At 29.5% G+C, this 16570-nt stretch overlaps 2 protein-coding genes, 1 long non-coding RNA gene and 1 other non-coding gene across 4 annotated transcripts; 3 read left to right on the plus strand and 1 right to left on the minus strand.

Moving 5' to 3' along the window:
- Positions 1-3261, plus strand: LOC105649200 (cucumisin). The gene is made up of 9 exons (XM_012235789.4): positions 1-92; positions 245-339; positions 423-666; positions 766-1279; positions 1529-1632; positions 1866-2090; positions 2190-2301; positions 2439-2652; positions 2723-3261. The coding sequence occupies exons 1-9, from the start codon at positions 16-18 to the stop codon at positions 3259-3261; spliced, it is 2124 nt and encodes a 707-aa protein (XP_012091179.2). The 5' UTR covers positions 1-15.
- Positions 3262-4534: 1273 nt separating this feature from the next.
- Positions 4535-7824, plus strand: LOC105646978 (cucumisin-like). The gene is made up of 10 exons (XM_012232948.4): positions 4535-4633; positions 4851-4939; positions 5021-5112; positions 5206-5449; positions 5560-6070; positions 6191-6294; positions 6396-6614; positions 6708-6819; positions 6904-7117; positions 7298-7824. Exons 1-10 carry the CDS (start codon positions 4535-4537, stop codon positions 7822-7824), a joined length of 2211 nt encoding a protein of 736 aa, XP_012088338.4.
- A 501-nt stretch (positions 7825-8325) lies between these two features.
- Positions 8326-8398, minus strand: TRNAA-UGC (transfer RNA alanine (anticodon UGC)). Its single transcript has one exon. It is a non-coding gene; the product is annotated as a tRNA-Ala (tRNA).
- Positions 8399-15141: 6743 nt separating this feature from the next.
- On the plus strand, positions 15142-15704 carry LOC110011046 (uncharacterized). The gene is made up of 2 exons (XR_002286126.3): positions 15142-15378; positions 15467-15704. It is a non-coding gene; the product is annotated as an uncharacterized LOC110011046 (long non-coding RNA).
- The last annotated feature ends 866 nt before the right edge of the window (positions 15705-16570 follow it).

Below are 16570 nucleotides of genomic sequence, written 5' to 3' on the forward strand. Positions count from 1 at the left end.
TCTTACATCGTCTACATGGGAGAACAACTCAAAGGCGAATTTGCTATGTCATCGTTTCACCATCTGAGCATGCTTCAGAAAGTTATTGGCAGGTTTATATTACGTAGAAAGCCATTCTAGTCGAGTGCTTATCTCATAATATAAGGGATTAAAAGTTTAATCAATACCCAAATATAGTATAAAATTGTTTAGCAATTGCAAAGTATACTAACCACATAAATTGAATGAAAATGAACAATTGCAGCAATTTTTCTCCAAAATCTCTTCATCATAGCTTCACAAGGTCATTCAATGGGTTTGTTGCAGAACTTACTGAGGATGAAGCACAAAAAATAGCTGGTCAGTTAGGTTCATTTGTCACTATACAGTCATTCTTTTTATGATAGAAGATTAATCTTTTTTTTTTTTTTAATTATGTACAGGACTGGACAATGTTGTATCAGTGTTCCCTAGTGAAGTGAGGACACTTGACACAACAAGGTCTTGGGATTTCTTGGGATTTTCTCAGCAAGTCCAAAGAGCAACTCTTGAAAGTGACATTATTATTGGTGTGTTTGACTCAGGAATTTGGCCAGAATCTGAATCTTTTAATGATGAAGGATTTGGTCCACCACCTAGTAGATGGAAGGGCAGCTGCCAAGTCTCATCAAATTTCACCTGCAACAAGTAAATCTTCATTACCACACACATATTTTAGCTTATTAAAACTTATTCAAAACTATACTTAATTGATTTGATACTGTACTTATAATGCTCATCCTGCAGTAAGATCATTGGAGCAAAATATTATCGTGAAAGTGGATCATTTCGCCCTTCAGACGATATCTCTCCTAGAGATACTAAAGGCCATGGAACACATGTAGCATCAACAGCAGCCGGTAACATAGTTAGCGAGGCAAGTGTATTAGGTGTTGGATTAGGAACTGCCAAAGGAGGAGTTCCATCAGCTCGTATTGCAGTATATAAAGTATGTTGGGAAAAAGGTTGCAAGGATGGAGACACTCTTAAAGCTTTTGATGATGCAATTGCAGATGGAGTGGACATCATTTCTATCTCAATTGGAGAGGAAAGTCCCGAACATTATTTCAAGGATCCATATGCTATTGGAGCTTTTCATGCAATGAAAAATGGTGTATTTGTATCAATTTCTGCTGGTAATCTTGGTCCTGATCCTTCATCGATTACAAAATGTGCTCCTTGGTATCTTTCAGTAGCTGCTAGCACCATTGACAGGAAGTTCATATCTAAGGTGCAACTAGGAAATAACCAGATTTATGAGGTATGGTTCAGTTCGGTTTGTTTCATTATTTTATTGTGAAATTTAAAGACCAAATTAGCCTTTATTCATTTCTCGCACAAGGTTGGAATTTAAACTTTAATACACATGCATTACATGATGGTTTTTTTTTTTTTTTTTTTTTTTAAATATTGAAGGAGGGTGATTCGAATTTGATCTATTGCCAAACCGTATATACATTTATCACTAGCCTATACATTTAATTAATTTTTTATTTTTATTTAATAATAGGGTATTGCTATAAACACTTTTGACCTAAGCCAAACAATGTATCCTTTGATTTATGGAGGAGACGCACCAAATAAGGATGGAAATTTTACTCCTGCTCAGTCTAGGTAAATTTTAATTATCATTTCTTATTCTGTTGTTTTGATTGGAAATTATTAAGTTAATGAACACCATTAAAAACATATTTGTTTGTTTGGTATATTTATTTATAGGTATTTGTACATAAGAGCAAAATTAAAGAAATTATTTGTTTAGCCACTAATCTTTAATATTCCAAGAACCTATGTGTAATATGGTTAGGGAAGCAATATGTGCTCAAACATTTATTAATGAATTGCAGCTTGTGCGAAGAAAATTCCCTGGATCCAGATTTAGTAAAAGGTAAAATTGTTCTTTGCGATGACCGGATCAATGGAGAAACAGCATTGCTGGCCGGAGCAATAGGCACGGTGATGAAAGGACGGAGCCACAAACATCGTGCTTATAATTACCCTTTGCCTGCATCTTATATTGGTGACAGCGGGGACGAGAATAACAGTATACTTTCATATATAAGATCAACCAGGTATATGTATACATTATCAGCTCACCATCTACTAAAAGAACCAAACTATGCAATTTTTGTTATAATGCTAATGAAACCTTCATATTATTAAATTTGCAGCAACGCTATAGCTACTATAAATAAGAGCATTGAAGTAAATAATCCAATAGCCCCTTTTGTCCCCTACTTTTCCTCAAGAGGTCCTAACTCAATTACACCTGACATTCTCAAGGTAATCTATATGGATTTTACTCGATCCTGTGATCACCAGAGTGGGGTTTATTGCACTTCAACCACTAGACTAAACTATTTTTTTATAGCGTTTCGATTGTTATAATACATAAGGAAAAACTTTCAACGTTGTTGCAGCCAGATATAGCTGCACCAGGAGTTAACATCCTAGCTGCATGGTCTCCAGTTCGTTCAGCAACTGGACTTGATGGTGATAATAGATTTCTGCTTTACAAAATCACATCAGGAACATCAATGGCCTGTCCTCATGCAACTGGAGTAGCTGCCTACATCAAATCATATCACCCCACATGGTCTCCTTCTGCTATCAAGTCTGCTATTATGACGACTGGTAAGATCATATTATAATAGTTAACAACTCTCCAGCAAAATTATAATTACTTTTTTCGGTTCACTTGCAGCTTCACCAATGAGTTCTGAATGGAATTCTGATGCTGAATTTGCATATGGTTCTGGCCACATAAATCCTCTGAAGGCAAAAGATCCTGGATTAGTATATGATGCTGAGCCAATCGACTACATAAAATTTCTCTGTGGACAAGGATATGATATAGGTCGTCTAAGACAAGTTACTGGGGATTTTAGTGTTTGTTCTGAGGAAAATAATGGAACAGTTTGGGATCTAAATTATCCTTCTTTTGCACTTTCTACTAGAAATTCAACATTAGTTACTAGTAGGGTTTTTAACAGGACAGTAACAAATGTTGGGTTAGCTAATTCTACATATAAGGCCACTGTGACTTCCCCTCCTGGACTTAATATTGAAGTAAATCCAAGCATTTTAGCTTTTACTTCTCTTGGTCAAAACCTATCTTTTACACTTACAGTTGAAGGAAACATTGTTAGTTCTATGGCTTCTGCTTCTTTGGTTTGGGATGATGGAATATATCAAGTTAGGAGTCCTATTGTTGTTTTCTTCCCTCCTAATTTTTCTTTTTGAGGTATTTTCGTAATGTGAAAATCTGCATTAATAGTGCTTCAAATTCATTAATAAAATGAATATTTAGTTTAAATTTCCTTATTCTCCATCTCTTTTTTAAATTTACACAAGGATATGTTTTTGAATTTCCTCCTGTGATGGATATATTTGACAATTATAAATATAAATAAAAAACATATTATAAAATTATAGAAAATGAATAAAATTGTAATCTTCAAAAAATATTGTTTTAAGTTGTATTACGAATATGTACTCTATTGTTCAATATATGAGGGTCAGCATACTTCGTAAAAATTATTATAGTTTTAATAAAAAATTAATGTCGTTTGCTATTCAAATAAATTAAGAGATAACCGAATATTTCCTCACAGAAATAAAAACATAAATAAACAAATAAACATTTTGTCTATGAACAACATAATATTAACGTCTTGTCTTTTAAATTTACTTCTTTTCTTCTGAAAAAATAAAAATAATTGGTTGAAGTTGTAAGTGAATTCTCATGCAGGTCGGAGGTTTAAATTGAAATCAACCAGTAACCGAACAAAAAATTTAGAGTGCCACATAAAAAAAAAATCACTTATTTCCGCTGTTGCTATTTTGCACTATAGCGATGCTATTATAATTGAGGGAATGATATATATAAATCTCCACATCGGCCAGGTACATTCATAATTAAACACTTAAATAATTATGAAGTGCTCTTTTTCATATTTTAGGTTAAGATTTTTTTTTATTTTTTATTTTTAATAAATATAAATAAATAATTATAAAAAATAAAAAAGTAATTTTGAAAGATCAATTGATAAAATTTCATCAAAAGTTTTGTGTTTATATTTATTTATATTAATTTTTTTTTTGAAATTTTTGATAAAATTAAGGGTTGAATCAATCTGTAAGATTGATATTAATTTGAATAGAGGGGATTATTGGAAATAAATGATTATTCCAACTAGTTTGAAAATTAATGTTTAATAGTTGTTGACGGGTTGAATTAAGCATTTAATATATTTGAGTTGCCATTTTATCTTTTAAAAGAAAATATTAATATTGATATTAATATAATATATTAATTTAATATTAATATATTACATTGTATTTTATGTTTTTTGCTTAGCAAATGGCCGTCCTTGGAAGGACTTGCTCCGTTGACGGATTTACCAATGGTTTCATGACACAAACTATAAAGGAAAAGTCAAATGACAAGTGTTTTTTGACTTGTATATAAGCAATGCTCTTCTTTACACATTTCTGTAGGAAAATTAGTGCTCAAATGTCATCCCGAATTTCCTTCCTTCAATGTCTTCTTTTCATAACCCTTGCATGTCTTCTTGTCAGTAATTGCCATGGCACAGCTGATGGAGATAGAAAGGCATTCATTTTCATCTCCCACATGCATATTTCTTTCTGTTATTTCTTTAACACTGTGTCTGATATTCCGTAATGAAATATAAAATATTGTAATCAGTACATTACAGAAATGTCTTTGATTATATTATATTTCATTATGGCTCAATAGATATAAATTTAATTCTATATAGAAATTAGTAAAATTGACTTAACTGTGACATTTTGATTTGTGTATGCAGACATATATTGTGTACATGGGTGACCGTCCAAAGGGTCAATTTTCTGCTACAAATTTTCATATCAACAAGCTACAAGAAGTTGTTGGCAGGTTAACATTTTAACAAGACTTTAGATTTTCAAAATGTAAAAAGAGACTAACTGTTTTAGTTGATTGAATTGCATTTATCAGCCAGGCATCAGATTATTTGGTCCACAGCTACCACAGAAGCTTCAATGGCTTTGTTGCTAAGCTGACTGAAGGAGAAAAGCAGAAACTGGAAGGTGACTATATGTTGAAACAGAGACAACACAAATTGGAATTAGTATTTCTTTTAAAGTTTCTGTTAATTTAGCTTAAGCTGATATTGGTTCCAGGGATGGAAGGTGTAGTGTCTGTATTTCCTAGTCAAAAGAAGAAACTCCACACAACAAGGTCATGGGACTTCATGGGTTTCTCTCTGAATGTTACAAGATCAACTAAGGAAAGTGATGTCATTATTGGAATGCTGGACTCAGGTATTTGGCCTGAGTCTGCAAGTTTTAGTGATGAAGGATTTGGTCCACCTCCAGCTAAATGGAAGGGAATTTGTCAAGGAAATTCCAATTTCACTTGTAACAAGTAAACATTAAGCCCTTCTTGTAAAGAATCAAGTAGGAAACACACCCAAGAGTAGTTAAACATATTTATTGTACTAACCTTTCGCATTTTTTGATTTCATATTTTTACAGCAAAGTAATTGGAGCTCGGTATTATCTTAGCGAAAGAGAAATTGCTCCTGGAGAAATTGCTTCGCCAAGAGATTCAGGAGGGCATGGAACTCACACTGCATCAACAGCAGCAGGAAACATTGTTGACAAAGCAAGCTTGTTAGGCATTGGTTCAGGAACAGCTCGAGGAGGGTTTCCTTCTGCAAGAATTGCTGTGTATAAGATTTGTTGGTCTGATGGTTGTTCAGATGCTGATATTCTTGCAGCATTTGATGATGCTATAGCTGATGGAGTTGATATAATCTCTCTTTCAGTTGGAGGGTGGCCTTTGGACTATTTCCAGGATGTAATAGCTATTGGAGCTTTCCATTCGATGAAAAATGGTATACTCACATCCAATTCTGCTGGCAATTCAGGTCCTTTTGCAGAATCAGTTATGAATTTCGCGCCTTGGGCACTTTCTGTTGCTGCAAGCACCATAGATAGAAAGTTTGTAAGTCAAGTGAAGATTGGTAATGGAGCAATTTATGAGGTGAGATCTAATAATCAATCAGTAAAACACAAGACACTATCTGATAGAATACAAGTCTAAAACTAAAGTTTGTGTTTTAACCATAACCATAAATGTAACTATAACTCTTCCTCAATATAGGGACTCTCTATAAATACTTTCGATCTTGGAAATACTACGTATCCTATCATCTATGGTGGAGATGCACCGAACACAACTGGAGGATATGACGGATTGTCTTCGAGGTAAAAAGAGTTATAAAAGCGTTGAGTCTAATTAAAGCATTATAATTATATATATATATATTGGATGACTGAAATGTGCAATCTCTGAACTGAAAATGCAGGTTGTGCAGCACTGGTTCCTTGAACAAAACTCTGGTGGAGGGGAAAATTGTTCTATGTGATGCTGAAACGGATGGAAGAGGGGCTCTAGCCGCAGGAGCAGTTGGCACTATAATGCAAAATGGGTATTTCAAAGATATGTCATTCAGTTTTGCTTTACCAGCTTCTATATTAAGCATGAGCGATGGAGCTCATATTTTGGAGTACCTGAAATCAACAAGGTAATTTGCAATTCTCTTCATATCGCTTATGTGTATAAAGCTCTTTAATTATATATAATTAGGTTGCGTGTTTTTTTTTTCACGTTTCACTAGTGATCCAACTGCAACAATACTAAAGAGTATTGAATGTAAGGATCGATTAGCCCCATATGTAGCTACCTTCTCTTCTAGAGGACCTAATCCATTAACAAGAGACATTATCAAGGTAATCTGAGAAAAAAAATATATTTATGATTTGCAGGCTCTTTCCATTGTTTTTGACTCTTAATTAACTATCATGTATATGCAGCCTGACCTGACTGCCCCTGGAGTGGACATTTTAGCAGCATGGACTGAAGCTTCTAGCATGACAAAATACGAGGGAGATAACAGAATAGTTCCATACAACATAATCTCCGGTACATCCATGTCTTGCCCGCATGCTTCTGCTGTAGCTGCTTACGTTAAATCATTTCACCCAACATGGTCTGCTGATGCAATTAAGTCTGCTCTAATGACAACAGGTAAGTGTATAGTTCACAAACAGCCTTAACTATACAGAATTAACTATACCATTTACAAAAGGATTATTGCTTAAGTTTGCTTATTGACTCGACTAAAATTGATTCGATATCAAACTTTTTTGCAATTAAACTCAATTAGCTTGATTTACTTGGACCCTTTGCATTTAATCTTCTTTGCAGCTTTTTCCATGAGTGCTGACAATAATGCAGACGCAGAGTTTGCTTACGGGTCAGGACATATAAATCCTGTAATGGCAGCTGACCCTGGATTAATATATGATGCTGGAGAGGTTGATTATGTTAAATTTCTATGTGGGCAAGGTTATAATACTAAACTACTTCAACTTATTACTGGAGATGATAGCTCATGCTCTGAGGCAACAAATGGGACTGTTTGGGATCTAAATTACCCTTCTTTTGCTCTATCTACAAAAATTGGCAACTCCATAACTCGAAAATTTCATAGAACTGTAACAAATGTTGGATCACCAGTTTCTACTTACAAGGCCATTATAAAAGAAACAGCAGGACTTAAAATTGAAGTTGAACCAAATGTTCTTTCTTTCAATTCTCTTGGGCAAAAGGAGTGCTTTGTTGTGACAGTTGAAGCTACATTGATTAAAAATGTGATGTCTGGTGCTTTGATTTGGGAAGATGGAGTTTATCAAGTGAGAAGTCCTATAGTGGCTCATGCTACCTATCCTTGATTAGGGATTGGGATTTATTCCCATTTCTTGAAAATTTATGGAACAAATAAATTTAGTATCTTCCTGTATCAAATGCAGTAAATTTCTTTGTTTGTTGTTCAAATCAAATGCATGCAAAGATATTGAATTACAGAAAATGTTTAATTTTAGATTTCGAATCAAATTTAATTTAAAAAGGAAAGAAAAGACAAAAAAAACTTGTGAAAGAGGAGAAAAGGTAGACCAAGCAACAGAATTGTGAATTCACCAAAATGGGTAGAGAAGAATCCAAGATTGAGCTAGCCAGACATTATCACCAGTTTCTTTTTCTTGTTTCTTTTGTTAGGATTCTTATATTTTCCGGCAAAATTCTCAATCTAACAATCACAACATGGTATCAAAACCATACAATTAAAATTTTCCTTTCTTTGAATAAATGTGCTAACAAAATTAAATTTTTTTCAAATACAGAATGGAATGGAGTCCTGGTTGAAAACAAAGTCATTGCAAAAACTGAAAAAATGGAGATGCAGGGTATCGAACCCTGTACCTCTCGCATGCAAAGCGAGCGCTCTACCATTTGAGCTACATCCCCTAATGATGCAATTTACATCATCACATAATGTACTGTACAATCTATGCTGGACATGCCAAAATATCAAAAATGGATTCAATGGGTCAACACGTGGGTATAGTAAAAGGTATAACGTGTTGATACTAATCATATAACCCTTCCTTTAATTTGATAGTAACACATATTTAACTGCAGGTACTATGATGATAATTCCTCGAACAAGAGATTTGTGAAAGGAAAAAGTGTTCTTTGTGATACTCTTATGCAAGACGATTCTCCTCAAGATAGAGCTTCTAGTTTCCCTTACCGGCTTCACATTTGGATTTGAAAGATGCATCTCATGTTTCATAACATGTGAATAGAATTAGGTATGTTATCCAAAATTTTATTAGTAAAATTGCAGGAAAGAAATTCTATAACATATGGTATTAATTCAATAGCTTCATTTATATATACCACAGAAAACCAACTGCAACAATATTCAAAAGCATAAGTTAGCCCCATATGTAGTTTCATCTGGTTCTCTGATGAGGGGTTCTTGATCCAAGAAAAATGGAGATGCAAGGATCAAACCTTGTACCTCTCGCATGCAGAGCAAGCGATCTACCATTTGAGTTACATCCCCTTACAGTAGAGAATTGTATGTAACTTATTTTTTCGGATGTTGTTTCGGAAAATAGAAAGAAATGGGAAGCAATAGTTAAATTCAAATTATAGACTTAAAATTAGACACTATATATTTCGATAAAAAAAAATGTCTAATTGGTAATTAAACTCACGTTAAAAGATTATTTAAATTTTAGCATTTTTACAATTTCTCCATTGATTTTTAATTTTAGCATTCTTACAATTTTATTTATAAAAAATTAATTTGAAGTGAAATTAGACTTGCATTTTATTAGTTGATAGTACTGTAATAGACTACGGCCATATATTCCAATTTGCAATATGAAAATTAGTAATTAAAATTCTATAAGATATATTACTTTTTCATTAATTTCCATAATTAATGTGACATTCCTCATTCTTATCAAATAATTACATCATTATTAATTTCAATTATTTCCTTCTTCTTTGGCCTTATTGTGATCATCACTATTGCTTCTAGCCCTTGTAGTAAGGTAGATTAAAGATTAGATTATACTTTTGAAAGTAATGGTCAATGTAGACCAATTCATGCATGTCAAGACGCCAATAATCCAACTCATTTTGAATTAATAATATCGATAAAATTTTTTATTTTAATCATCGAGTATCTGAAGCCCATTGGCCCGGCCGACTAGCCAGGATTCATGCCTGGTAGGCGCAAAATATTCTCTTCTAAGTGTTTAAAAGGACTTCATACCTAGAGTTAAAATTCAAGACCTCTGATTAAAAGAGAATGGATTACCATCGTTCCATCTCACACCTGGGTGTATATATATATATATATATATATATATATATATATATATATATATATATATATATATAAACAAAGTAGTTTGCATTATACAGAAGCCAAGTGTAAGCTTCTGAAATTGCCAAGTATAAGGAGAACAATAATTATTTAGCACGATTGTAAGAAGATAAGGTGTAATGACAGCAATTATAAGAAGATAAGTCGTTTTATATTTTTAGATAATATCTTTATCATACTAATATCTATTAGTTACATACTATCAAGATAATGCATTAAATTAAATTAAAATACAAATAACCCAAGCCATAAAATAAGAAATACTTAATTTATATTAGGAGTTAAGTTGCACTGACACAAGACACGAACATACGGGATATATGATAATAAATAAACAATCATTTATAAAAAATAAAAAATACTTAATTTTTTATTTTAGTATAATTAGTTTAAATTAAAATACAAATAACCCAAACTACAAAATAAAAAAATATTTAATTTCTTATTTTAACGATTACTTTGACGTATAGGATAGTCTGATATACCAGAAGTTAGATTGCACAGACACGGAACACAAAAAATGGGAACGTACGAGATATGATAAAAAATAAATAATCATTTATAATAAATAATAAACATAAAATAAAAAAATACTTAATTTTTTATTTGAATATAATTAGTTAAATACTCAAAATGATTATCAGTACTGAAAAATTTATGTCTATCTATATCTATTTATATAATATATAAAAACTTGGTAATTTGCTTTATATGAAAGTCAAATGTAAGTAACACAGTTTATCACTTGACATTATTTTAAATTATAGAATGACGGATGTTAGAATTCACACAATTTAGCATAATTCTAAAAATTATAAAAAGATCAGTTGTTTTATATTTTCAGATAATCCCTCTATCAAGATAATATCTATAAAAAAAATTATCTCTAACATTTAATTTAATATATTAATATAAATTTATTTCTTCTTACAAAATAATTAAAAGTAATCTACACGCTTAAAAAGAGTGTGAATAAACAATATATTACTATTAAATAAATAATATATAAGCAGTTTAAGAAATATGAATTGAAACGTACAGATACGATAATTTTTTAAAAAATAGAACATTCTCACGCTTAGGACACACTATACTAAATAAGTAAGTCATTAATATTTCAAATAAATAAACAACAATTTATAATAAATTATAAACATAAAGTAATAAAAAAACTTAATTTCTTATTTCAAGGGCACAAAAATAAAATATTTCATTTTTTATTGGTAATAAAAAAACCTTGGTAAATTAGCTTCGTGTATAGAGTAGTCTCATATACTAGGAGCTGAGTTACATGAAAATAGGACACGAGATAGGAACGTACGAGATACAATAATTTTTAAAAAAGATAGGACATTCACTCGCTTAAAAACACACTACACTAAATAATTAATATATTCATATTTCAAATAAATAAACAATCATTTATAATAAATATAAAATAAAAAAACACTAAATTTCTTATTTCAATAACACAAAAGCAAATTAAAAAAAAAAAACACTTCATTTTTATTGGTAATAAAAAAATCTTAGTTAATTATTTTGGTGTATGGAGTAGTCTCATATACCAGAAGCTAGATTGTACAAACATAAGACATGAGATGCAAGAACGTATGAGATACGATAATTTTTTAAAAATGTAGGACATTCACACGCTTAAAACGGACATAGTATACTAAATAATTAATATATTCATATTTCAAATAAATAAACAATCATTTATAATAAACATAAAATAAAAAAACACTAAATTTCTTATTTCAATGACACAAAAGCAAATTAAAAAAAAAAAAAAGAACACTTCATTTTTATTGGGAATAAAAAAATCTTAGTTGATTATTTTAGTGTATGGAGTAGTCTCATATACCAGGAGTTAGATTGTACAAACATAAGACACGAGATGTAATAACGTACGAGATACGATAATTTTTAAAAAATGTAGGACATCCACACGCTTAGAACGGGCATAGTACACTAAATAAGTAATACATTAATATTTCAAATAAATAAACAATCATTTATAATAAATTATAAACACAAAATAAAAAAAGAACTTAATTTCTTATTTCAATGACACAAACACAAATTAAAAAAAAAAAAAAACATTTCATTTTTTATTAGTAATAAAAAAAACCTTGGTTGATTAGCTTAGTGTATAGAGTACTCTCATATACCAAGAGCTATGTTGCATGGAAACGAGTACGACAATTTTTTTTAAAAGGTAGGGCATCCACACGCTTAGAATATAGTACACTAAATAAGTAATATATTAATATTTTAAATAAATAAACAATCATTTACAACAAATCATAAAAATAAAATAAAAAAATACTTAATTTCTTATTTCAACAACACAAAAGTAAATTAAAAAACACTTTATTTTTATTGATAATAAAAGAAAAACCTTGATTGATTAGCTTGGTCAAAGGAGTAGTCTCATATACCAAAAGTTAGGTTGCACATACACGAGACACGAGATATGAAAATGTACGAATAAGGTAATTTTTAAAAAGTAGGACATCCATATGCTTAGAACACACTACACTAAATAAGTAATACATTAATATTTCAAATAAATAAACAATCATTTATAATAAATCATAAATATAAAATAAAAAAATGCTTAATTTCTTATTTCCTCAAAATTATTATCACTATTGAAAAATATATTAATAGCGCATATACATTTTTTCATGTATGTCATACTATGCATGACTTTTGCTTATTGCATACTTATGAAAAGTTTTGCGTGATACTTAAGAAGATATATCTTATATTGCAACTTTTCAGCATATCTCAATAAGATACAATTTATCATTTTATTATATAATTTTACTATTTTTTAATGATATTATAAAATATTATTCCATCTTTTAATATTGCCATACGCATCGTGCGGATTATAATGAAAAAAAACAATTATATTTTCAGATAATATCATATAGAAGGAAAAAAAAACTAAATTAATATTAATAAGCAAAAAATATTTTATTTGAAAATAAAAAAGGAAAATAAGGAAAAAGAATTCCGATAATTTTCTCTTTAAATTAGAAGGAAAATAAAAAAATAAAAATTAATTTGTAGATAAAAATTAATTTTATTTTTCTTTTATATCAAAAAAATAAATAACAAAAGTTTTTCTGAAAAAAATGTAGTCGCTTCTTATTTTTTTTTGATTGTTCATTAATAAAAAATATAAAAATAAATTAAAAAAATATTTCATCACGCGATACGAGAACGTACACAATACGATAATTTTTTTAAAAAGTAGGAGATCTACACACTTAGGACACACTATACTAAATAAGTATAATACATTATATTTCAAATAAATAAACAATCATTTATAATAAATGATAAACATAAAATAAAAAATACTTAATTTCTTATTTTAATATAATTAGTTAAATTCTCAAAATCATTATTACTATTAAAAACATTAATAGTGTGTATGTATTTTTTGATATAGGTCATACTAGGGGTATGAAGATGGATCACTACACGTGAACACGATTTGCCTAATACGTAAAATAAATGGGTTAGGGTTGAGGTTAAATAAGTTCGTATCATAAACGAGTCACCCATTTATGACACGAATATAAACGTGTTATGTCACAGGTTGACACGCGGGTCAGGCGAGTGACCCGTTTATTTAAGAGTAAAAAGGTAATTTTAGTGTTAGATATAAATACTCCAACTAAAACCTATTTAAATTTTATTGTTGTATTACTTTTTATTTTAATTATAAATCTTGAAGAATTTATGCATTTTATGTGTGAAAAATTATTTTTAAATATGATTGAAGTTAAATATGTTAAAAGTTAAAAATACTATAAGCAAGTTAAGTGGGTCGTATATAGGTCAACACATCCACTTAATCTATTTATGATATTAAGCGAGTTACACGAGTTGAATATGGATCAACATGATCCGCTTAACCTGTTATGATATTAACCTGTTATAAGTATATATCATCTTAACAATAATAATTTTTAATTAATATTCATAAATTTTATGTCAAGATCCTCTAAGTATAATTATATTCAAGTTAATTAATTGAAGAAGACGAAGAGACTAGGAAGCAGACAAGGAAGTAATATTTGGTTAAAGTTAGGAAAGTGAAAGAAAATCTTATTCTTCTCAAACACATGCTCGATTAGTCATAATAGGACAGCAAAAGGAACCTTGAATTTCTTAGTATATAAATTAAGCTTTTCTTATTTTAAGATTTACAATTTCACATCTGGATTACCCCGTAAAAGAAGGATTGATAGTTTCTTCACCGGTACATGCATGCCTGCTAATTTTCATTTGTGAAGTGTTCCTTTCCAAGTCAAAATAGTCTAGTCAATTTACATAGATTATACAAATTATTTCCAGTGTTATAGGTAATTTAAATTTCTTTTTATTATAATAGTTTTTATATATTCTCTATCAAACACCTTTATTGTATTTACCTTATCTTCACATCAAAACCCTTTATTCACGTCTTCATATATAAACAAACATACATTATCTATATATTGTCTTCACATTGTTGTCTTTACATCAAACCCCTCATCCACGTTTTCATAATTCATAGATAAAAATAATTGTTTCTAGTTATCTTTATTACAAATTACATTTTATTGATTATCAATCATATTAGAAATATATATACATTCAGTCAAAACCCTTATTAAAATTTGATAATTCATAATTATGAATGTTTTCTAATTATCTCAATAAAAGATATATTAATATGTTGGTTTGATTGTAAAATTTTCCAAAATATCAAAGAATTATTTTTCACTATACATCTTAAAGAAATTTGAATGGTTTCATCTGAATATCACTCTTATCTAAGCATAAAGACTAAACTACTAATAATAATAATAATAAAACCTTAATTAATTTCCAAATTTATCTATTCTCAATAGAAAATACTAAATATATAAAGAATCTCTAGGTGCATGGTTGGCCATAAAATTCGAAACATAGTTAAATTTTTGACATATAATTAAGAATAAGTCATAAATACTATAAATAATAAAAATGAAATTGAAAAAAAAAAAGCCAAAATGATCGGAAGCTTATATATATAGACTAAGTAATTATAAGAACTCCAATTTTTAGTCAATTAGAAAATATTTCCCAAATCACATGTTCAAGTTACTATCAAAAGAAAAAAAAAAAAAAAAAAAAAAAAAAAAACATATCTAATGATTCCCAATACATAATGGACCCACCTTAAACCTTCATTAAAACGGAAACAAATGACTTAGGCAACTTGTTAACGCGTTTGTTTCCTATCATTTTTCTTCTTTACCCTTATTGCCTTATCCTCCCCTCTATATATCTTGCAATCATGTACTAGCTTCTTGCATGTCTTCTTCTTCTTCTTCTTGCTTAACCAACTCTACTACATATAGAGAGAGAAAAAAAGAGAGTTCAATTATGGCTGTGTCTAAGGGCCTTGTAGTTCTTGTTTTGCTATTTACTATTGTTGCTATGTCTCTCCAATACCCAGGAGGTGCAGAAGCTGGAGCAGTATCACTCAAACATGGTAAATAATTAAAAAAAACTTTATATCAATTCTTTCTTCTTCTTCTTTTTTCCCCCCTTCAAAATTGGTAATTTATATGTGATTACAGGGAATTCAAAGAAGTTCTTTGCGACCCTGGGGCTTGAATGCAAGTGTTGTGATGGTGATAAAGGTGAATGCAGAAGCTCTTGGGAGTCATCTTGCTCAAAGCTTCAATGTCATCCATGGAAATCCTATCCTATTCATTAATTCTTTATGTTTATGTAATGATGTCGCAGTGTGAACAATTATATATGTTCATGGATTTAGAGCATTTTTATTATAAATAAGACTAAATTCTTGCATTACTTCAAAAGTTGTAGCTAGTATTAGTCAGTGTACTAGCCACTAGTCTTTTTTTTTTTTTTTTAGTATATGCTTAGATCCTGTTTTAGGGAATAATAATAAGGATACTTAATAAATAATTGTCTATTAATGTGATTTTAGCAATCAAAATCTAGAGAATTTAAATACTTTATCTAAGATCCACAAGCAATTAGATGACTAAAAATGAGCGCATCTCCAGATAAATTTTACATGTACGATCAGAAATTTGAAATCCGAAAGTTTTATTGTTAAGAGAGTTTTATCTTAGTATCATCCCCGCTAAATGTACAAACATTTAAGTAAATAGAAAAAAAAATATGTATCTAATTAATTACTTGTATTTTATTGTGGATTATTAGCTATTTAGATTAAAGAAATCTGAAGAAAACAAAAATCAGAAGATTACTTTCTGCTTAAGCAACTTATACTTGGTTATGTCTAAAAGCAAAGAAATTCTAAGTAACCTTTCCTTTTCTTGGATTGTTATTGCTACTTGATTATTATGGGTGCTATGTATAAAGTCCATGTTGTTTATCAATGAAAAATAAGATCATATTTACCAAAAAAGAAAAAAAAATAAAAAATAAGATCGTATATCACTCCTTTATAATTTTTTTTTTTTTTTTTGAAAAAACTTCTTTATAACTTATTAACCTAATTAATGATGAAAAGAATGCTAAAAAACTTTACTAGTTTTTATAATTTAATTATCACAAGTTTTTATTTTGATAATTCTGTCATTAATCCAATTTTAAGTAATATACATCCATACGAAGACATTAATGTAGAATATAAATATTTAAAGTAAAAAATGTAAATCCTCATGCCCAACTAATCTGAATTTGCG

This window comes from Jatropha curcas, chromosome 6 (genome assembly GCF_041381405.1).
Source record: "Jatropha curcas cultivar XTBG-Jc1 chromosome 6, XTBG_Jcur_1.0, whole genome shotgun sequence".
NCBI lineage: Eukaryota > Viridiplantae > Streptophyta > Magnoliopsida > Malpighiales > Euphorbiaceae > Jatropha > Jatropha curcas.